At 45.3% G+C, this 24,122-nt stretch overlaps 1 protein-coding gene across 2 annotated transcripts; it reads left to right on the top strand.

The window, feature by feature from the left end:
* The first annotated feature begins 907 nt into the window (after window positions 1–907).
* Window positions 908–22,559, top strand: LOC140403168 (surfeit locus protein 4-like). 2 transcript variants are annotated; one of them, XM_072490871.1, is made up of 6 exons: window positions 908–1,061; window positions 3,582–3,768; window positions 12,395–12,471; window positions 13,768–13,811; window positions 18,372–18,558; window positions 20,586–22,559. In XM_072490871.1, exons 1-6 carry the CDS (start codon window positions 1,011–1,013, stop codon window positions 20,850–20,852), a joined length of 813 nt encoding a protein of 270 aa, XP_072346972.1. In that variant the 5' UTR covers window positions 908–1,010; the 3' UTR covers window positions 20,853–22,559. The 2 variants fall into 2 exon arrangements, with proteins under 2 accessions (XP_072346972.1, XP_072346973.1); XM_072490872.1 differs by lacking the exon at window positions 908–1,061 and adding an exon at window positions 2,295–2,317.
* The last annotated feature ends 1,563 nt before the right edge of the window (window positions 22,560–24,122 follow it).

Genomic DNA, 24,122 nt, shown 5'->3' with positions numbered 1-24,122 from the left:
TGCACATTCCATTGCTCAATTAGATCATTTTTAAATTGCAAACGCAGTTTTCATTTGATGTTTTTCCCCCCAAAACCCACCTACTGCCCTCAGCCTCAACCTGAGCTCAGAACAATCCTTTCCCTCAATTGTCATAGTAAGAAGTCTCACAACACCAGGTTAAAGTCCAACAGGTTTGTTTCGAATCACTAGCTTTCGGAGCGCAGCTCCTTCCTCAGGTGATTGGAGGAAGGAGCTGATGCACTTCGAAAGCTAGTGATTCGAAACAAACCTGTTGGACGTTAACCTGGTGTCGTGAGACCTCTTACTGCGCTCACCCCCAGTCCAACGTGGCATCTCCACATCATCTCAACTGTCATGCCAGCCGTTGGTAGCAATCTGGGCTTGGAATCCCAAGGTTCTGGCTTTAAGTTTTATTTCTGGACGTGAGTGCAAAATTCAAGGCTGGCAGTCCCGTGCTGTGCTGAGGGAGTGCTGCATCGTTAGCGGTGCCTTCTTTCAGACGAGACGCTAAACCGAGGCTCCGTCTTCAGGTTGATGCAAAAGATCCCATCCCAAGCGTACTACTCCCAGAAGAGCAGGGGAGTTCACCCCAGTGGCCTGGTCAATATGTATCCCTCAATCAACATGACAAAAAACTGGTCAATATGATATTGTTGTTTGTGGATCTTGCTGTGCACAACTTGGCTGTGTATAATAGGATCTCACAGTGTTTTTTGTCCTTTACAAGTTTCCCTTCCTTGCTTCTCCCTCATTGACAGGCTGCTGTTGGCTCCAGTTGACATGTTGCCCTCCCAATGGACCATCAGGCAGTGCGCGCGCTCTCCCTATCGCGTCCGCCTTCCCGAGTGACTACATCTCTTCTTTCACGTCCGCTTGCGCCGCCGCCCGCGTCCTCGCGGGCTCGTGCCCGCCGCCTCGCGCGCTGAGACGTGGCAGTCGGGCACGCGGCGCGGCCCCGCCCCCGGCCTCTCCTCCCTCAGCCCCGGGCCCGCAGCAGACTCACCGCCATGTCGGTCTGGAGCGATGTGATGGGCACCGCCGAGGACCTCGCCGACCAGGTACCCGCCCCGGAGGCCCGGCCCCGGGCCCCAGACACCGGCCCCCAGACCCCGGCCCCCAGACCCCCACCCGCCCCTGGCCCCGGGACGCAGACCCCCCGAGACCACCGAACCCCCGCTAACTGGGAAACGTCGCTGTTACTCGGGCCTAGCGCGGGGGCAGCAGCCTGGCCCTCAATTTGACACCTCAGGAGGGTGGGCACTCAGTCTCAGTCCCCCCCCCCCCCTCAGGAGGGTGGTCACTCAGTTCGTGGCCCCCCCCCCTCAGGAGAGTGGGACTCAGTTTGCCCCCCCCCCCCAGGAGGGTGGTCACTCAGTTCGTGCCCCCCCCCCTCAGGAGAGTGGGACTCAGTTTGCCCCCCCCCCCCAGGAGGGTGGCCACTCAGTTCGTGCCCCCCCCCCTCAGGAGAGTGGGACTCAGTTTGCCCCCCCCCCCCCCAGGAGGGTGGCCACTCAGTTCGTGCCCCCCCCCCAGGAGAGTGGGACTCAGTTGCCCCCCCCCCCCAGGAGGGTGGGCACTCAGTTTGCACCCCCCCCCCAGGAGGGTGGGCACTCAGTTTGCACCCCCCCCCCCCCTCAGGAGGGTGGGCACTCAGTCCCGTCCTGTGTCTCTCCCCCCCCCCCCCCCCCCCCCCCAAGGAGGGTCGGCACTCAGTCTCAGTCGTCGTCCCCTCAGGAGTGTGGGCACTCAGTTTGCTCTCTCCCGCCCCCCCCCCCCCCTCAGGAGGGTGGGCACTCAGTTTGCTCCCCTGAAAATAACGGCTAACTACTGCAGAGCAGAATGGAATCCAGAATTTAAAATCTTAATACAGTTACAAATCCTTTTATAATTCACACCGTTTAAAACAAGTATTAAATTAGTTTTTCTGATCTTTTAACTAATAGCCGAAACTTGATGTTTGTCGGTAAACTGCATTTAAGAAAAACATTTCTTTCGTAAATTACCAGGCTGATATCTTGTGTATGAATGTTTCCTAAATCCTTGTGCTCTGTGAAAATGAAGACAGTTGTGCTCTGCCTCGATAACAAGTGATTGAATGGTTTATGACATTGATGTGGTTTGAAACAGATTGCATACCATCTTGCAGTGTTTGGCAAACTTTTATTTCTGCATTTATTTATAGGGCAATAAAGGCACATTTACCGAGTACAGATTAGTTTCCCCATATGTTGTCGGGGTAGGCCGAGTCTTACTTTGATGATTCACTGGTAGATGGTGAAAAGCTGAGTATTACAAATTGGCACAAAGTTTTCAGGTAGGAATAACTAAAGTTGACTTGTACCCACGAGTGAGCAAGAGAAATATTAAACCTGTATTGCTACTGTGAACTGTATATGGATCGAGGTGAGAATAGGATTGAGTCGTGATGTTCACTGGTTCTAATCCCCTGCATTAAATGACCCACCAACACACTCTGCCCAGCATGTGTAGCTACTGGCGTGTAAATAGTTAAGTTCCAAAGTTGATGAGCAGTTTTCAAATTGGCAGGTATTTGTACATTCCCAGCTCTTTTAAGTACAAAGAAATCATCATGAAATGGCGCTGTTCATAAGATCATCAAAGGAGCAGTGTGAGAGAGCAGTCTTTGCCTGTACACAAGGGGAGATTTGGACCAGGAATTTAACGCATGGTGAAGAAGTGGATAAATAGTTTGAAAATAAAGATTACAGGGCTTGGAGGGAATGTTAGTAAATGATCGGCTGTTTCATAGAGTGGGTGCTGATGCAACAAGCTGACTGGTAAACATGACAGTTTCTACAATCTGTCTGAAAGGGTGATGGTGAGTAATGAAAATTGATTATAACATTGATATATTGGAATAATTTATAGTAAGATATAGTATAGGCACTGATGAGCTCCGATTCCCAGTATATTATTTGGTTAGTAGGTGCACTTTTAAACAAGAGCAAGCGTGTCTATATTTTAATATTGAGATTCTTGGCACAAGTGTTTTGGATTTTAATGAGTAGGTATGTAAAACATTCAGTGCAGGGTCAAATATGCATCAGAATATTTGAAGGACAAAGCCCTGGGTGAGAGACAACCTTATTATAAAGCTCACAAATATATCTTTTTGAAATGTTATCTCCTTTTCTTAGTGAATAAAATGACAATGTTTCTTTTCTGCATTCCTTTATTCCTATGTTTAGGATGAAAATGCTGAAACTGCAGCTGTGGGGCTTCTCTGTACCTTAAACTCTTGGCAGTTTGAGCCCTGAAGCCCAAACTCTTGCTGAAGTTTGGCAACCCATTGTTTCTCTCTGCATAGGCTTGTTGGTTCATAAAGGCTGTTGGCTGGTGTTGGAGGATGAAAGACTGTCGTGCATTGCATTTTCTGTCTTTTATTTGCAAGTTTCTAACATTTTCTTTCTCTGCCTGCGGGTAAACTGAATAATCAGGCATTTGGTGCAGCGGGAATAAAGTAATCCAGGACAGGGGGGTTTGGGGTTGAAATGTACTTTACACGGTTCACAACCTGTTTGACTTTAGTATGACACAATTTCTGTTGTATTTTCCAGTTTTTACGTGTGACCAAGCGTTTCCTGCCTCATGTTGCACACTTGTGTCTGATCAGCACATTCCTGGAAGATGGGATCCGCATGTGGTTCCAATGGAACGAGCAGTGTGACTACATCAGCATAACCTGGAACTGTGGGAACTTCTTAGCCGCCATATTTGTCTTGCTCAATATGGTCGGACAGCTAGGTGAGATTGGATATTAACGGAGGTTCATTAAATATGTGTGCAGTTTATCTTGTTTTTAGAAGGTGGTGGCAGTGTCCCAAACCTGTGTCTGGAATATTCAGCCAGAAGTCGTACATCACCAGGTTAAATCCAACAGGTTTGTTTCGAATCACTAGCTTTCGGAGCACTGCTCCTTCCTCAGGTGAAATGTTCAGACCCTTGAGCATTTCACGAGGCTTTGTGAAGTTGGTGAGGGTGATTGTTACTTTTGCAATACTGTCTTTTGTGGGATGGGAACAGGCCATTTGACCCTTCAGCTATTATATTAGAGAATACCTAATCTACACCTTGACTTCATTTACCTGTCTTTCCTCAACATCTCTTGATGCCCTTCCTGAACAAAAACTTACTGATTTCAGTGTGAACATTTCCATTCACTCGGCAGCCACAGTATTTCGAGGGAGCACATTCAGAATTCCAATATCCTTTGTGTGAAAAGGTGCTCCTCTGATGTCACCCTTGAATAGCCAAGCTCTCTTTTTCAAGATTATTCTGCCTTGTTCTGCATTTCTCCCACCGCAGAAAATAGATTCTGTGTCTACCATACTGCATCCCGATATGCTAAAAGCAAAATGGTTCTTTAGAGCTAAAGAGAGGGTGTTGTTATGGATTGTATGCTGTTTAGGAGGGGTGGAGCGGGTGGTGCAAAATAGAATGTCAGGGATAAGTGGGAGCTCAGGAGAGGTTGCAAAAAGATATCATACAACAAGGCAAAAGGAGCGTTAATGGTACTGGTAAAGACTAACAAATGTGCTGCTAGTGGCATAAAGATAAGATAGTAGAATGTGTTAATGAACACAAGTTAGTGCTCTTGAAAGCAAAAATCAAGAACAAGTAACGGTTGGTGGGGGAGATTTGGAAAAGGGAAAAAATTGAACTAACAAAAAGGATCAAAATGGAGGAGAGATTTGATAGTCTGTAGTTGTTGAACTCAATGTTAAGTCCAGAAGGCTGTAAATGGTGCGACGCTGTTCCTCAAGTTTGCATTGAGCATGACAGCAGGCTAAGGCTGGACACGTTGGTATGAGAGCAAGGTGGTGCGTTTAAACGGCAGGCGACAGAAAGGTTGTGGTCATGCTTGCAGAATGAGCAACGGCGTCATACAGTCATCCAGTCTGTATGTAGCCTCCCCATGTAGTGGAGACTGCATCGAGAACAGTAGAGTAAATTGAAGGCAGTACAAGTGAAATGCTGCTTCACCTGAAATGAGTATTTTGGGCCTTGGGTGGTGGAGGTAAATGGGCAGGCATTGCACCTTTTTGATTGCACAGGAAGGGGATGGGAAGTTGGGGGTGGTGGAGGAGTGGACCAGGGTGGCGCGGAGGGAACGTACACTACAGAACGCTGCTGGGGTGGGGAGTGAAAGATGTGTCTGCTGGTGGCAGCATGCTGGAAATGGCAAGGGTGGTCCTTTGAATGCAGAGGCTAGTGGAGTGAAAAGTGAAGACAATGGGGACCCTATCATGGTTCTGGAAAGAGGGGAAAGGAGACAATGGGGACCCTATCATGGTTCTGGAAAGAGGGGAAAGGATGCTGGCAGAGATGTTGGAGATGGATTGGAGCTGATTAAGAGCCCTGTCAACCACAGTGGTTGGAAGCCGTGGTTCAGGAAAAAGCAAGACGTGACAAAAGTACAATTTTGGGACAGATGCATCCGAGGTGGTGAGAATGGGATGGAATCCTTGCAGAAGACTGGGTGTGAGGAACTGCAGTCGAGGTAGCTGTGGGAGTCAGTGAGATTGTAATGAATATTTGTAGCTAGTCTATCACCAGAAATGGAGACAAAAGTCGAGGAAGGAGAGGGAAGTGTCGGAGATGGATTATGTGAAGGCGAGGGAAGGGTGGGAATTCGAAGATAAATTTTTTCAGGTCCAGTTGGGAACATGAAGCAGCATCAATGCCGTCACTGACATAACGGAAAAAACGTTGTGGGAGGGAGCTTGATTAGGACTGGAATAAAAAGGCAGGCATAACTGAAGCCTGTGTGGGTACCCAGAGCCACTGTTTATTTGCAGGAAGTAAGACATGTTAAAGGAGAAATTGTTCAGTAAGAGAACAAGATCAGCTAGGCGAAGGACGGTGATGATGGACGGGGATGGTTCAAGCCTTTGTTCTAGGAACAGGCATTGTCAAACTCGGGGGCGCGACCCGTGGGCAGGTGTCGGGAGGGTCGCGGAGCCGTCCGTTGCGACACTCCCGATCGTGTAAATCCGTGCGCAACCGCCGCAGCAGCTGGCTTTTAATAATGCTGGCTGCAAGCGGCCTTCAAAATGGCCACGAACATATAAAGAAAATTTGGCAGCACTGCGCATGCGTGCCCGATCATCGGTGTGCATGCTCAAAACTATGTGCATGCGCATCGATGATCGGGCACGCGTGCGCAGTGCGGCCCCATTTTTTTTTTTACGGTCGCAGCCTTTTTTTTTTTTTTACAAGTCCAGGGGGCCAAAGGGACCAAAAACCATTTCCTCCATTTTTGTCAGCAACAAACAAGGTAAAAAATGGTGGGTCACGCAGGTCAGCCGGCAGGGGTCGCGAAGGTCGACCGGCGTGGGTCGCGAAGGTCGACCGGCGTGGGTCGCGAAGGTCGACCGGCGTGGGTCGCGAAGGTCGGCCGGCGTGGGTCGCGAAGGTCGGCCGGCGTGGGTCGCGAAGGTTGGCAGGTTGGTAAAAATGGGTCCCCGGGGAAAAAAATTTGAAAAACACTGTTCTAGAAGAAGCAGTGAACCCTCAGATCCCCCCCCCCCTCAGAGGTGTAGCTGGATTGGACATCCACCCCAATATTATTTAAACACTTTGATTAGATTATTCAGCAACCTTCGAAATGCAAATGAATACAGGCCATGCACTTTCCCCAATAATTTGCCCCTTTAGTCCAGTGAATCTGCACTGTACATTGAGACCAATATATTTTTTCCTGAGGCCCAGTGGCAAAAACTGAAGACAATACTGATAAGCCAATGTTTCTGTGCAGCTGGTAACTTCCTCCACTTTGTCTTTATCTCAGACAATCTTTCCATTTGCTTTTCTGTGACCTATTAGCGATTTATGTACTTGGACCCCAAATCCATTTGCTCCTCCACAGCTCCTGGTTTTCCAGTAAGAAACTATTCAGATATGTCTTTGTCAGATCCAAAGTGAATGACTGGTTTTTGGTTCTGCATTTGGATGGTATCGATGAACTGTTCCAATCGTGCTTGCTTCCCTGATTGGCATTTCTTTCTTTAATAAAGGTCTTCAGTAGCACTTCTGTTAGTGTTTGGTGAACTTTACAGAGGAACTTTGTTCCATCTCAATTCTTTTTGTTGTGGGGCAGAGGGCCAGAGGTGGAAGATTAGTTCTTGCCCATCTTCAACATCATAATTTTCAAGCGAAAATTATCATAGCTTGTTGTAGTATCTTTTTCTTTAAGTGTAGAGTGCCCAATTCTTTTCTTTTCCAATTAAGGGGCAATTTAGCGCAGCTAATCCACCTACCTTGCACATCTTTTTGGGTTGTGGGAGTGAGACCCACGCAGACGGGGAGAATGTGCAAACTCCACACGGACAGTGACCCAGAGCCGGATCAAACCCGGGTCCTCAGCGCCGTGAGGCAGCAGTGCTAGCCACTGTGCCTCCCCTTGTTGTAATATCCTAATAGGAATCCGTAAATACAGATCAAGGATTGAACCCCACATCTTTCTGATTAGCGTGACTCGTCACAGTATAACAAATTGTGAATTTACCTAAGAAATATCGTAATTTGTTAGGGAAATTTTGAACTCCTGATATTTTTAGTTTGTTCATGGGGAAATGTCTAGTAAATAGGCAAGCACCAGCATTCGCCAAGACTGCAATACAAGAAGAAAACTATCTTGTAATAGGAGAGAATGAAATGCTTGAGTCAGCAATATCGCACAGTTCTAAAGTTTTCTTAACATGAAATGTCTGAAAAGTAGAAAGACGAGCTCTGAGCAGACAAGCAGAGGGAAACCAATCAGGCAAAGGCTTTTCAAGACGGGTGCCAGGATGAATTCCTAAAGGCAAAATGTCTGAAAGAACCAACAATAGACGATGGATAGTGAGAGGGGTGATGTCGAAGGGGTGGCTGGTGTCTGCGGAAATACAGCTACGCAAGTGACTGAGAGGGGTTGCTGAAGCAGAGGGAAATTATAAACAATAAATAGCAAGGATTTTGAAATCTCTAATTGCTGAGCAAGTGTGTGGTCGACAGGACAGGATGTGAGTGTTGACAATTTTGAGTTCCGAGCTAGCGAGGCTGGCATGAAGTCAAGTCTCGTAACACCGAAAACTAGCTGTGGTGCAACTGAAGGAGGGGGATAAATGTTGACATGGTAGAAGTAGACGGTCTTCATATTGCACAGGATGTGGATTTTGAAGCTCATTGCGGGAGAAGGCTATGTGGACTTGCGGGAGAGTGCGCCACAGAGGTGGGTACAAATTGCAGGTTGTGCACAGCAGCATTGGAGAAGTCTAATGTGCAAGGTTGGAAGAAGTTTTGACAGCAGCAATGGAGAGGGAGCTTCAGGCATAATGTGTTCTGAAGGTCAGAGACAATGTTGGTTACAGACTGGATGCAGTGTCAAAAGTTCAGCTTATGATTGAGCAGAGAGCTGAAGATCCAGACTGCGAGGGTAAGTAAGGTATCGGTGCAAACCATAAGATGGATTTGATTTTATCAACATTTAGTTGAAGGAAGTTCATAGATCATAGAATTTACAGTGCAGAAGGAGGCCATTCGGCCCGTCGAGTCTGCACCGGCTCTTGGAAAGAGCACCCTACCCAAGGTCAACACCCCCACCCTATCCCCATAACCCAGTCGCCACACCCAACACTAAGGGCAATTTTGGTCACTAAGGGCAATTTATCATGGCCAATCCACCTAACCTGCACATCTTTGGACTGTGGGAGGAAACTGGAGCACCCGGAGGAAACCCACGCGCACACGGGGAGGATGTGCAGACTCCGCACAGACAGTGACCCAAGCCGGAATCGAACCTGGGACCCTGGAGCTGTGAAGCAATTGTGCTATCCACAATGCTACCGTGCTGCCCGTGTTAAAACGCATCTGGAAATTTGGCACGCTGTAATATAGAATTACAAAGTGTGAACAGCACCAAAACGGGCCATTCAGCCAGCTGATCCATGCAAACACACAGTCCTCCTCCCACCATCCTTTATCCAACCATATCAACGTATCACCTACCACTGCTCAGGATAGCAATGCCCTTCACCCCCAGGGCTGCATCCTACTCTGCCGGTTCCCCATCTTGGGGTACCACACTTCCCCTCTCTCCCTCTACTGCTCCCTCTCCCTGTAGGGTATCCCCTTTTCCCCTCCCAGGATGATACTCTCAACAACCCCCCCCCCCCCCCCCCCCCCCCGCTCTTCTCTCCAGGGTAGCACCATCCCCACTTTTCAGGATAACCCTTTCCCCAGCCTCTGCCTGGATAGCACCTGACTCCTTCCTCCCACAATTTTTTAACAATCTTTTATTCTCGAGCCTTTCATCCTCCATTCATTGTAAGTGTTTATATGCATCGTACCTTTCTGAAGATTTTAAATTGTTTTCCATTTGGAACTAAGGGTTTTACTAACTTCACACACCAAATTGTGGGAATTTGATTCGACAACACTTTGAAAAGAGTGGATAAAAATTGTGTGCCAGTGTTTAAATGGTGCTGAGTGGCACTGAGCTGTATAGAAGCACGGTCACACACTGACACCGTTTATCACAGCACACACTACAGTCAGGGGTCTCCCTGAACACTGCTGTAAGCTCGCATTCCCACTCTTGCTCTTGTGCTTATTATTTTTGTGGCTTTGAAAAGATTGAGTCTAGAAAATGTGTTTAACTTGAGTCCTCGAATCCCAGCCTCTGGTACAATAACATTGTCCCAGTTTATTGTTGTCATCATTGTCTTTCACTCTGGTCAAACTTTGCTACTGAAGTTATCGACGCTGGTTTAAAAAAATGTACTGTTGGCAAAAATTGTGTTCGGTTGTTCATTTTGCTTATTGATGTATTCTTAATAAATAGCACTTGGGGCAGCACGGTGGCGCAGTGGGTTAGCCCTGCTGCCTCACGGCGCGGAAGACCCGGGTTCGATCCCAGCCCTGGGTCACTGTCCGTGTGGAGTTTGCACATTCTCCCCGTGTCTGCGTGGGTTTCGCCCCCACAGCCCAAAGATGTGCAGAGTATGTGGATTGGCCGCGCTAAATTGCCTCTTAATTGGAAAAAATGAATTGGGTACTCTAAATTTAAAAAAACGTGATCAAGTTAGTGAGTCAAAAAAAATAAAAATAAATAGCACTTGAGGTGTCGATGAGTTTTGTTTCTCTGAGGCAATGTTGTTGCATCGACAACTTCCAGAATGTGCATTTGTGGCTTTGTGGATGAAAGCTTTGAGTCCTGAGCTGAGAGAGGAGGGACCTCGGATGTCTTTTGTTAAAACTTGCCAGTTTTCATTGTCTTTGTCATGTCTTGAATATGACAGAGGATGAAATATTTTGTCACAAGAGAAGGGAAAGTGAATGGTCAGCATCCAGAATCCCCTTATCGAATAATTCTGATCATTGAGATCACTGGAGAGAATTTGAAGGGAAAGAAAATGTATAACCTGTTTAAAAAATACACATTGTTAAGAAACCATCTCAGTAAAAATGTTCATATTGCACTGTCAGATTCCAGCTAGTTTGAGCAGTTGTCAGAGAAGAGGTTTCACGATGTATGACATGAATAGTTAAACCCTATAACCATTTATGGAGTTTTGTGTGATAAGCTGAATGGCTCAAACCTGTCAAACGCATCATGTTTGTCGATTTGGAAAGCCAAGTCACACAAGAAGAGTTTCTGTTTGCTTGGTAGAGTGCATACTCCTGCAAGAGACCGCACTTAACATATCCGAAAGGCCAGCAGCCAAAGCAGTTTAGCAGTATAGAACCCACAGTAAACTTCTTGTTGTTTGTCCAGCTGAGATCACCTTGGACCTGCAGGGTTATCTGGAACTGAATGAGAAGAAGCTCCACTCCAGGTTCTATTCATGAACCTAGCTGCCTGATCAATCACTTAAGTTCCCTGAAGTGCTTCACTGGCTCAGGGATCAGATTGCTAAATCTGCCATATACTTATCTCCTGTTGCCAAGCACGTTGTAACTAACAAACCCGAAGAGACCCTGTGACAGATGATTGGTACAAAAGGGGTACTCTGCTGCTTACATGCACTGTAGTGGTCTAGTCCATGGTCAAGTCCAGGCTTTTGACTTTTCTGTTAGTTTACAGCTCCAGCCAAAACAGTTGATGCTGTGCGATGTGACAAACCACAGTACTGACTGAGGAGCCGCCCATATTGAAGAGCTTTGTGAGGTGATGTAGGGTAATTTGTGTTCGCCTCAGCTGCGTGTATAGAAATGGATCAGTAGGTGCACCAGCTTGGCCATGGGCGAGGAGATGTTTTCATGAAACAAGCACAGCACAGCCCCAGTCAGCTCCTCTGTCCTGTACTTTGGCTGCTTTCCCAGTGGAGCAGCAGCCCGTGCTTTGTGCCTACAGGTTGTGCAGAAGAAGTGAGGGATGTTTGGAGTCCCAATTAATCTGTACAGATTGATGTAAGTGTGAAATCAATGCTACGGTGACAGCCAACCAAGTGACAATGCAGAGGATGGATTTTGCCTGGGAGTGATCTGACAGCTGTACAAAATACAATAACTCAAGTTTAAATTCTAGATGTAGAAGGATTGTAGCAACATCTCCCCCGGTGTCACGTCCATTTGAAAGCACGGTGGCCTCAGCTTCAGCAGCAAGACAACTATCAGAAACAGAGTTTGCCATCATTGCCAGGCTACAGAATGTGAAATCCAAAACAAACTGTGTCCTCGGCGATTTATATTTGTAATGAAGTAAGTTTTGGTGTAGATTGACTAGCTGGTAAAGGCAACATACACAATGGGGGAGGAGATGCTTTCATTGTGGGCTGCACGATAGCATAGTGGTTAGCACTGTCACTTCACAGCGCCAGAGTCCCAGGTTCAATTCCCGCTTGGTCACTGTCTGTGCGGAGTCTGCACGTTCTCCCCGTGTCTGCGTGGGTTTCCTCCGGGTGCTCCGGTTTCCTCCCACAAGTCCCGAAAGACGTGCTGTTAGGTAATTTGGACATTCTGTACTCTCCCTCAGTGTACCCGAACAGGCGCCGGAATGTGGCGACTAGGGGATTTTCACAGTAACTTCATTGCAGTGTTAATGTAAGCCTACTTGTGATTATTATTATTGTGAAAATTAGTGGCCCTTACACCTGTAGCCCCTTCCACTGCCTCTGACAGAGTAACACCCTTTACTGCTCCATCCTCTACGCCCAATTTGTTGAACAATCTTTAATTCAACACAAGTCTACCATTATACAAATACCATGTGGTAAAATACTGGAGGTTTACCCTTGAATATTGACAATCCTTAACATTGTATTTTGCTATGTCTTTTTGGCATTCGGTGCTAGTTAAAAATGTTCCTGAAAGTGTCTTTTTTTTTTAAATGACTGGTTATTTTAATTCTGTCAGGCAATCCTGTTAACAGCTGTATTTTTATTTACAGGTGGTTGTATTCTAGTGCTGAGTCGGAAGTTTGTTCCTTATGCTTGCTGCGGTTTATTTATACTTATTGCTATGCAGGTAAGTTCTGGATGCAGACACATACACACTACAAGAACTATTTTATTCTTGAATTACGCAAACGCAGATTTTTCTTGTAATTTCCGATCATTCCTGTCCTTTCTTACCTGCTGGGAAAGATAATGTTTCTTTGTGTCATGGTGGCATTACTGAGATTAGTAACTCAAGCTGTGGGCACTGTGGCATTAACTCATGTTCCACCCTTAAAGACAAGAAATTTATTGTCCTGAGAGAACTTAATTAATCCTTTGTCACCACCTCCATAAGATACAATATCATGTTCACCTTGAAATAACTCCTATCCCCAAATGTAATACTCTTTGCTTGTAGCAAATAACTTTATGTATGCTTTCTTAGTTATGTCCTGCCTGTAATAGTGCACTACTGTTCTCTGGGAGGACACAATGATATGCCAAATAGATTAGTCACTCTCCATTCCATCTCCCAGAACTGCATGGCTCCTCCATTCGCCAAACTGGTCCTGGGACACTGTTTGTTACTTGTCCATAGTTTTAAATGCTTACCACCCAGTTTGGTTTTCTCTCACTTGGTGAATGCTGCTTTCCCCTCCCTACAACTACAATATGAGGTTGACAGATATCCAAAAGCTGATATCGTGGTAACTTTCACGGGAAGCGACTTACCATCTAGTGCATGCCCTCCATAGCTGGATAACAGAGCCCCACACCATAACAAAACTGGGATCAGCTCTGCCCACACTGTCTGACTAAATAGGAAAAATCCTGTTCCTCTGTATGCTCAGCCAAGAACTGGATGGCATAATTGTTTTTCTCTATAAATTCTTTTTTTTCCCAATTAAAGGGCAATTTAGTGTGGCCAATCCACCTATCCTGCACATCTTTGGGTTGTGGGGGTGAGACCCACGCAAACACAGGGAGTATGTGCAAACTCCACACGGACAGTGACCCGGATCTACAGCGACAAGAGGCATCAGTGCTAACCACTGTGCCACCGTGCCGTCCCTTGATGGCATAAGTTTAAAATAATTGAAAGAATAACATGGGAGGCGAGGAGATGAAGAATTATTCAACCATGAAACATAGATGAAAGCAGGATCTAGAATAACTTGTAATAGAGAACTGGATAATTATTTGATGATGTAAGGAACACATGAGAAAAAGGAAAGAGAGTGGGATTACGGTGTTGGCACAGGCTTGATGGGTGAAAGGGCCACTTCCTGTGCTATAATAATCTGCGATTCAGTGATAATCACCAACATTGATGAGGTTTCAGGGCTGTGATTATAATTAATATAATATTGCTCTATTTTTTCAGACTATTGCCTACAGTATTCTCTGGGACATTAAATTTCTTATGAGGTAAGTGAATTGATGATACTGCAGTCTTGATGGTTATGAAAATTAACATTCGTGTTAATTCCTTGGGTTTCTAAAGCTAAGAACGGAGAAGGATGAGGGGCGACTTGATAGAGGTTTATAAGATGATCAGGGGAATAGATAGAGTAGACAGTCAGAGACTTTTTCCCCGGGTGGAACAAACCATTACAAGGGGACATAAATTTAAGGTGAAAGGTGGAAGATATAGGAGGGATATCAGAGGTAGGTTCTTTACCCAGAGAGTAGTGGGAGCATGGAATGCACTGCCTGTGGCAGTAGTTGAGTCGGAAACATTAGGGACCTTCAAGTGGCTATTGGATAGGTACATGGATTACGGTAGAATGATATAGTGTAGATTAATTTGTTCTTAAGGGCAGCACGGTAGCATTGTGGATAGCACAATTGCTTCACAGCTCCAGGATCCCAGGTTCGATTCCGGCTTGGGTCACTGTCTGTGCGGAGTCTGCACATCCCGTGTGTGCGTGGGTTTCCTCTGGTTTCCTCCCACAGTCCAAAGATGTGCAGGTTAGGTGGATTGGCCATGATAAATTGCCCTTAGTGTCCAAAATTGCCCTTAGTGTTGGGTGGAGGTGTTGACCTTGGGTAGGGTGCTCTTCCCAAGAGCCGGTGCAGACTCAATGGGCCGAATGGCCTCCTTCTGCACTGTAAATTCTATGATAATCTAGGACAAAGGTTCGGCACAACATCGTGGGCCGAAGGGCCTGTTCTGTGCTGTATTTTTCCATGTTCTAAAAATTCAGCTTGAAGATTTTATCATGGTTTATCCATGCAAAGAGGGGATATGAGAAAGCTCTGGCTGGTAAAAGTAGGAAAATACCAAGATGTATATTATATTATATATGTGTATATATATTCTATATGTCAATGGGAAGATGATAACCAGGGAAAGGTATAACCCATTAGGGACCCTGGGGACAATCTGTGGGTGGAGCCAGAGGACAATGGTAGGGTGTTGAATGAATACTTCACACCAATCGTCATCCAAGAGAATGTAGGTATGGAAGTCTGGGAGAGAGATTGAGGTTGTTGAGCAAATTGTCATCGGGAGTGACAAGGTATTGGAGGTGTTGGCAGGCTTAAAACTGGACAAGTCTCCAGGTCCAGATGAATTGTGTCCCAGGCTGCTGTGAGAACAAGGGACATGAGTGCAGGGGCTCCAGAGGCAAGGTTTGATCAGGAATAGTCAGCATGACTTTGTCAAAGAGAGGTCATGCCTAACAAATTTGATCGAATGTTTTGAGGAGGTGACCAAGTGTGTAGATGAGGGTACTGCAGTTGATCTAGTTTATTATTTTTTTAACATTTAAAGTGCCCAATCCATTTTTCCAATTAAGGAGCAATTTAGTTCCTTAATTGCTCCTGCAGATCTTTTGGGTTGTGGGGTTGAGACATAAGCAGATACGGGGAGAATGTGCAAATTCCATACAGAGAGTGACTTAGGGCCTGGATGGAACTCGGGTCCTCGGTGCCGGGAGGCAGCAGTGCTAACCACTGCTCCACCCTGATGCACGCAGGTGATGTTTATATGGTTTTCAGCAAAGCCTTTGATAACATCCATTTGGGAGACTTAAAAATAAGGCAACTACACATGGGACGCAGGGTTATTTGATAATGTCGATTCAAAATTGGCTTAGCTGTAGGAGACTGAGTGTGATGACAGACGGCTGCTTTAGCGACTGGAAGCCAGTGTCCAATGGTGTACCACAGGGATCTGCTGGGGCCCCTATTATTCATCACTTATATTAGCAACTTGGATAACTATGTGGGGGGTAGGATCAGTAAGTTTGCAGATGACGCAATGATTGGCCAGGTCATTAACAGTAAGGTTGATTGTCTTGGATTACAGGAAGATACAGACGGGATGGTCCGATAAGTGACAGATAAAATTTAACCCTGAAAAGTGTGAGTTCATCGACTTTAGAAGGAGAAATTTGACATAGAACATAGAACATTATAGCGCAGTACAGGCCCTTCGGCCCTCGATGTTGCACCGACCTGTGAAACCACTCTAAAGCCCATCTACACTATTCCCTATTGTCCATATGTCTATCCAATGACCATTTGAATGTCCTTAGTGTTGGTGAGTCCACTACTGTTGCAGGCAGGGCATTCCACGCCCTTACTACTCTCTGAGTAAAGAACCTACCTCTGACATCTATCCTATAATGAATGAAATGAAAAATGAAAATCGCTTATTGTCACAAGTAGGCTTCAAATGAAGTTACTGTGAAAAGCCCCTAGTCGCCACATTCCGGCGCCTGTTCGGGGAGGCTGTTACGGGAATCGAACCGTGCTGCTGGCCTGCCTTGGTCTGCTTTCAAAGCCAGCGATTTAGCCCTGTGCTAAACAGCCCCTGAGATATATCTATTTCCCCTCAATTTAAAGGTATGTCCCCTCGTGCTAGACATCACCATCCGAGGGAAACGGCTCTCACTGTCCACCCTATCCAATCCTCTGATCATCCTGTATGCCTCAATTAAGTCACCTCTTAACCTTCTTCTCTCTAACGAAAACAGCCTCAAGCCCCTCAGCCTTTCCTCTTAAGATCTTCCCTCCATACCAGGCAACCTTCTGGTAAATCTCCTCTGCACCCTTTCCAATGCTTCCACATCCTTCCTATAATGCAGCGACCAGAATTGCACACAATACTCCAAATGCGGCCGCACCAGAGTGTTGTATAGCTGCAACATGACCTCATGGCTCCGAAACTCAATCCCTCTACCAATAAAAGCTAACACACCGTACGCCTTCTTAACAACCCTCTCAACCTGGGTGGCAACTTTCAGGGATCTATGTACATGGACACCGAGATCTCTCTGCTCATCCACACTGCCAAGAATCTTGCCATTAGCCCAGTACTCAGACTTCCTGTTATTCCTTCCAAAATGAATCACCTCACACTTTTCTGCATTAAACTCCATTTGCCACCTCTCAGCGCAGCGCTGCAGCTTATCTATGTCTCTCTGTAACTTGTAACATCCTTCCGCACTGTCCACAACTCCACCGACTTTAGTGGCATCTGCAAATTTACTCACCTGCAACGGCCAATCAGCAGCTCCGCTCTACTGCCCTCTGCCGGATGCTTGTCTTCACTTGAACAGCTAGGGTCTCTTGTTCAGGTATGCCTCCAAGTTAGGGTGAGCACACGGACGTATGCAAATTTCCCCTGCAACAGCCAATCAGCAGCTCCGCTCTACTGCCCTCTGCTGGATGCTTGTCTTCACTTGAACAGCTAGGGTCTCTTGTTCAGGTACGCCTCCAAGTTGGGGAAGTATTCAACGAACAGCATGACACTGGAAGTTCTGAGGAACAAAGACATTGGCATGTTTGTCCGTAGATCTCTGAAGGCAGGAGGGCAGATTAATAGAGTGGGAAAAGGGCACATGGGACACTTGTCTTCTCAATCAAGGCATAGATTACAAAAGCAGGGAGGTCCTGTTGGAGTTGTATAGAACATTGGTGAGGCCACAGCTAGAGTAGTGTGTGCAATTCTGGTTGCCACATTATAGGAAGGATGTGATTGCACTGGAGAGGGTGCAGAGGAGATTCACCAGGATGTTGCCTGGGATGGAACATTTAAATTTTAAAGAGAGGTTGGATAGGCTTGGGTTGTTTTTGTTGAAGCAGAGAAGACTGAAGGGCGACCTGATCGAGGTGCACAAGATTATGAGGGGCATGGACAGGGTGGATAGGGAGCAGCTGTTCCCCTTCGTTGAAGGGTCAGTCACGAGGAGGCTTAAGTTCAAGTCAGGAGGTTTAGGGGGATTTAAGGAAAAGCTTTTTTACCCAGAGGGTGGTGACGGTCTGGATCCCACTGCCTGAGAGGGTGGTAGAGGCGGGTTACCTCGCATCCTTTAAAAAGTACCTGGATGAGCTTTTGACATGTCATAACATTCAAGGGCCAAGTGCTGGCGAGTGGGATTAGGTGGGCAGGTCAGGGGTTTTTTGTGATGGTACGGACCCGGTGGGCCAAAGGCCATCTTCTGCACTATTATTCTGTGACCCACCCTCCCCTCAAATCGTTAATTGAGGAAATTTTCAATCAGCTGTGAGGGTGAGATGGACCAACTCTTGTTTAGATGATTGGGAGCATGTATGTTAACAATCGTTTAAATTTCTCCCTCCCTCCACCGTGGCCGAACTTGCTGAGAAAATGGCCAGGTTTCCTGCTTTTGATTGCTGCCTGGAAATGCTGGCGTGTTGATGCTGATAGGGAGCATTTTAACTGTGCTTGCTGTCCAGGCCCAGAGATGGGCCACTTGGATGAAGTAACACAACTGCTAATACCAGTAGATTTGAAGCCGTTATGAATCATTTGTCTTCAGAAGGGAAGAGGATTTAGGGAAGTGAAGCTTTGATTAGAAACATACATGTGTCGCCCCTACTTCCTGTGCGTAATGGGAATTAATTGTGTGTTGCATTGAATTGTGTTGTAGACTCGAGCTGTTCAGTATTTTTCCACCTTGTTTAAAATTTCATTATTTGCACTCACTTTGAATCCCCACCCCACCCTAAATTTAGGAATCTTGCACTTGGAGGTGGCTTGCTGCTGCTGCTGGCTGAGTCTCGATCCGAAGGGAAAACCATGTTTGCAGGTGTCCCGACCATGGATACGAATTCCCCACGTCAATACATGCAGTTGGGAGGCCGTGTCCTGCTTGTCCTAATGTTCATGACTTTGTTGCACTTCTCCTTGAATGCTCTAATGGTGAGTGACACATCCAAATATCGACGCATTAGTTCAATGCAAAGCCATTGATAAATTAGATTCTGAATGTCTGCTCCATGCTGTCGTCAAGGGAATTCTCCCTCATTCTGCAATGTTACACAAGCGTTGGTTGAGTTAACTTGTAACCTTCAATGTCTTTCATGCTGTGTTAGTATTAACTGGGTTTAGCTTGGGTCCCAGGCGTGATGAAGGAAGCACTCTAACTTCTAGCCTGTCTCTACATGGCCCCTTTCCATCTCCCACCAGCAGCTTGTACTCTGCTGCAGACTACTTTCTGCTCCGGCTTTTGTTCAGAGTGCAAAATCTAATTTTGAGATCAGAGGGACTCCGCTAGTTCAGTAAATCTTTTGATCAATGGAGCATCTGCCAGATGTGCTGAGATGAATGATCCCAACATAATGCACTTCAGAGTTGAGGTTGATGTACTCAGAGATTTATGGTCGATACAGAACCATTTTTGATCCCAATCTGCATTACGCAGATGACATTGCACATTCTCACGTCGATCTCGGCCAGAGCTTTGTCCTCTTAGTCTTTGGCTATCCCATTGTAACTGCCTACTCCCATCTACGCAGAGTTTCCTTCGTATCATTTTCAAAATGGATATGACTTCATTTGAGTTTTTAAAAAAAAAAATATATATATATATATATATATATACACATGTGTGTGTGTGTGTGTGTGTGTGTGTGAAAATCTGAGGCCCCATGGATCTCTATGGAGCACAATTTACCACATTCTGCCAATGTGTTCCCTTTATCCCTAACCTCTACTACCTCCCAACGAACTACCAGTTCCTTGTCCTCCAATTTATCCTGTCCAACCTAGAAACTGCACGGATGATGATATCAAACAAGGATAGGGTCCACCTTGGCTATGAATCTTTCACCGTGAAGTGATCTACTGGAATATAAAGGGCAGAATTTATACCAGTTATATAAAGGTGTGGTTAGACCTCATTCAGAGTACTGTGTTCAATTCTGGGCACTATACATCAAAGGCAATAAGGGATAGGAGTCGGCCATTCTGCCCATCGCCTGCTCTGCGATTCAATAAGATCGTGGCTGATCTGGTTGTGGCCTCAATTCCTGTCTGTCTCCCGTAACCCTTGCCGATCAGGAAGGATATGTTGGCCTCGGGTGCAAAGCAGATTCACCTGGGGCAGAAAGGGTTACATTGAGGGCAGGTTGCACGCACTAGGCTGGCACTCGCTTGTACAGAGAATATTAGGATATGATGTAATTGAGCTGTTAAAGATGATTTTTTAAAAGCTGATGGATTTTAGCTACTTCCGTCTGGTGAGGGAGGGGTCCAGACAAAGGAAAATAACCCTCATTACATAGCTCAGCTATTCAGGAGTGATGGCAGGATAATCTGGAATTCCTTTTTTAAAATAAATTTTAGAGTGCCCAATTCATTTTTTCCAATTAAGGGGCAATTTAACGTGGCCAATCCACCTACCCTGCACAACTTTGGGTTGTGGGGGCGAAACCCACTCAAACGCGGAGAGAATGTGCAAACTCCACATGGACAGTGACTCAGAGCCGGGATCGAACCTGGGACCTCAGCGCCGTGAGGCAGAAGTGCTAACCACTGCACCACCGTGCTGCCCTCTATTCTGGAATTCTTTCGTAAACGCCCTTTATTCTGGAATTCTTTCGTAAAAAAACTTCTGAGGCTGGGGGTTAATTGAAAAAGTTTTAAAAACTGGGGTGGATTGTTTTTGTTGGACTAGAGTATCAAATGTTGGGGGGGGAAAAAATCATAATTAAGTTACGGATAGCCACGATCTCATTGAACGGCGAAACAAGGCTGAGGGCCTGTTCCATGTCCCACATAGTTATTTATTACCATGCATGGTTTTGAAGGGGTGCAGGTGTCCAGGGAGCTTTACTGCGGCGTGTGTCGGTACCTTTGAGGGGGAGGGAATGGAGCTGGGGAGATTTATTTTCTTAAATTGAGTACTGTATTCTCTAAATATATATACTGCAATTTTTCTGCCCTAGATTCTTCAAGATATTGTTGGCACTACTTTGATAATCCTTGTGGCGATTGGCTTCAAGACTAAGTTAGCTGCTCTCACACTGGTCATCTGGCTCTTTGCATTGAATTTGATCCAAAATCCGTTCTGGAGTGTCCCAGTTTACAAGCCCATGCATGACTTCTTAAAGTATGACTTTTTCCAAACCATGTCTGTGATTGGCGGCCTCCTCTTAGTAGTAGCACTGGGGCCTGGTGGAGTCTCAATGGACGAACACAAGAAGAAGTGGTGAAGAGGTTTTTGGAAGAGAAATATATATATATTTGTGTAATTTTTTAATTATTTTTACTACAGTATCAGTTCTCTCTTGTCTGAATCTGAATAGTTGTTTTTTTTCTCCTATCGGATTTCCTTCATGTGCAACGTAAATTAAAAACCACACATGCATCAGTTTTACCATTTTTCCTTTCCTCACAGTAGTAAAGTATTAAGTGATGTTAAAATCAGTGCCAAAATTTACCAGGCGGTCAGTTCTGGTATATTTCTTTACATCACCTTTTGGTACTGCTTCAAAGCTGGGGACTGATTGGCGAGGGAGCTTCTCTTTTTTGGGCTGTGATGTTTCAGACAATCTATTTAATGAATTTCTCTGTGCAGGCTGACCGAAGAGGAAGTTAAAATAGTCTTGAGGTTGGATGGTGAAATTAATGGTGACGATTGCCATATCTCAATCCGGGTGTATCGCATGTGGCTATTAAACATTCCTTAACCTTGAACCGTTCCAACTTGTATCATGAATAAAACAAACATATCTTGACAAATTGGACAAGCTCATCTTAATGTCCTATTTGGTGGTGTACTGAATGGAATATTCAGATTCTGCAAACCTGAAGATGTCCTACAGCTGCCTTGCTACGATCTGAAGTGCCTTGCACAGCAATGTTTCAATGTGTTGAGTTTCAATTTCAGTTGTTGTGAAGACAGCGACTTTGAGTCTATAGTTTTGTCCCATTCCCCACCTAAAGTAAAGCACGACGGTTTGGTGGAGGGTTTTTGTTTTTAATCACTATTTTTAAATTACCGCTCTGCCAAAATAGCACCTGCCTGACTGAATCAAAGGTTCACCTGATACTTGTACACTGTCTGGTTCAATAAGCAGTCAAGGAATCAATTGGAAAGAAACTTAGTACAATTCTTAATATAGAATCTTTTGGCAGGTCCTGAACCTAAAATGCTCGAGTTGTTGACAATGTTTTGCTTGCCATTATTAGTTCTTTAACTACTACAAAGTTTGATTTTTCCATATGTTTGGTGTCATTGTTTTTTTTATTAGTCAAATCTTAGACTGCCATAGTAATGATTTTCTTTGGCCGAGAAGTACCCTGGACTGATGCATAGCAGTTACCCCTGTTAGCCAAGTCATAATTTAAGGTTATTCCATCTTGTTTGAATCCCGTCATCAGAGGAAATGGGGTAAATAGTTTTCTTCTTCCTCTTGTTGGTGTGGAAGTGCCCAAATGCAGGTAAAGTTAAGCGGTTTCTGGAAAGATTCCCTGATGGCCCATGTATTTTTGTGAGGCTGTGTACCACATTTGGCAGTCGCATTTTATTTTTTTTAATTTGAGAGATGGTGGTTAAACAAAATATTTTGAGGTCCAGATGATCTTTGGCGATCAGTGGGCTGGTCCCTTGGAGAGGGTGAGACAAAGCCACAGGTTATACGTTTGAAATCAAAGTTACAACCCTTCCGAAAACTCGACCGCATCCTTTTAAAGCCTTGTTCAATTCTGGGGTAACTTTTTCACCTATACCTCAGATACACAAATTGCCAAAACAATCTGTTACAAACGCATAATGATTTTATAAATTTTTGTGTTTAGTACAAAAATGTCTTTAATCTGCAGCAGTAAGTACAGGCAATGCTGACTTTTGAATGTCTTGACATTGTGGTTGTATTTGCGGTTTTGCTGGAAGACTCATTAAATGCATTGAAAAACTGCTTTGTTCTCCTCTGTCATGAGAATAGCTGAAGCCACCGTCCTTTACACATACATAATGAGCTGCAAAGAGAGTTAATATTGCATCTGTGCAGAAGGTTTAAATGATTTTCTATTAATGATCATGGTGGAAACTCTTGTGTTCTGTGACCTAAAGCTTTTGGTGAAGAAAGAGGGAAACTAAACTGTCCAAAGCATGAAAAGAAATCCAGGGTGTTGAGGTTCCACTTCAGCCTTACTCCCCAGTAATGTGGCAGTTACTGATGAGGTCAGTTATGGTACTCCAGAGGATTACTTGACAGTAACCATACTGTGCACACCCAGCAAAAGGGATTGAAAGCCCTTTAAGTATGTGCACGTATATATTTGTACACAGCCTCCTGATGTGTAAACTCCGTTGATAGCACACTGGTCTCTGGGTCAAGAGCAGGGGGCTTTCCTGGTGTCCCGGTCAGCATTTCTCCCTTGCTTACCCGAAACAGTAACTGCCATTGATCAGATTTATTGTTTATGCAATCAAATGAGCTATCTCACAAATGGCAGTACTTAAGTATTAATTGGATAAGCATTCTAGGATCTTTTGGATACGTGATAAGGCACATCATAAATTTCGCTCTCGACACTAGATTGCTTTGTGTGCTGTTTCCTTTCCCTCTTTCATTGGAATGGTATTAACATTTCTGGTCAGACTCCCCTGATGGGCGGTAGGTAAAGGCTTTCTGCTGTGGTACAACCCACACTTCCTGAAGAATCTTACCACGGTAAGCAATTATTCAACTATGTTTTCGACAGAACCTCCAACCACACTTTTAGTCTCCTTTGGAGGTTTTTACGTTTTTATCTGATTACAAAATATTTTGAGGTCCAGATGATCTTTGGCGATCAGTGGGCTGGTCCCTTGGAGAGGGTGAGACAAAGCCACAGGTTATACGTTTGAAATCAAAGTTACAACCCTTCCGAAAACTCAACCGCATCCTTTTAAAGCCTTGTTCAATTCTGGGGTAACTTTTTCACCTATACCTCAGATACACAAATTGCCAAAACAATCTGTTACAAACGCATAATGATTTTATAAATTTTTGTGTTTCGTACAAAAATGTCTTTAATCTGCAGCAGTAAGTACAGGCAATGCTGACTTTCGAATGTCTTGACATTGTGGTTGTATTTGCAGTTTTGCTGGAAGTTGTTTCTCCTGTGAAGTTGTTGTTTCTCTTCCCCACACCCAATGGTGCACAAGGCAGACTTTTAGCGGATTCCATAGCAGGTTTTACCTGGAACAGGTCGCTAGTTTGTCGGTGAGGGATGCCTCTCCACACCGAGGATAGCTGAGTAGGAGGCGGTAGGTTCTTACCGCCTGCCATTGGCATGTTGGAAGGATTTTGAAGGTTGACACTCAGTCTGTTGACCACATTATGAAAGGACTTTCATCGGCCATCAGTTTCTGGGGTGGGACTCTAAACTGGAGTATCTGCCTCCGAGATAGGGACTCTACCAGTGCCACAAGATGTGGAGATGCCGGCGTTGGACTGGGGTGAGCACAGTAAGAAGTCTTACAACACCAGGTT

This window comes from Scyliorhinus torazame, chromosome 27 (assembly GCF_047496885.1).
Source record: "Scyliorhinus torazame isolate Kashiwa2021f chromosome 27, sScyTor2.1, whole genome shotgun sequence".
Taxonomy (NCBI): Eukaryota; Metazoa; Chordata; class Chondrichthyes; order Carcharhiniformes; family Scyliorhinidae; genus Scyliorhinus; species Scyliorhinus torazame.
This window is presented reverse-complemented; position numbering and strand designations above follow the sequence as displayed.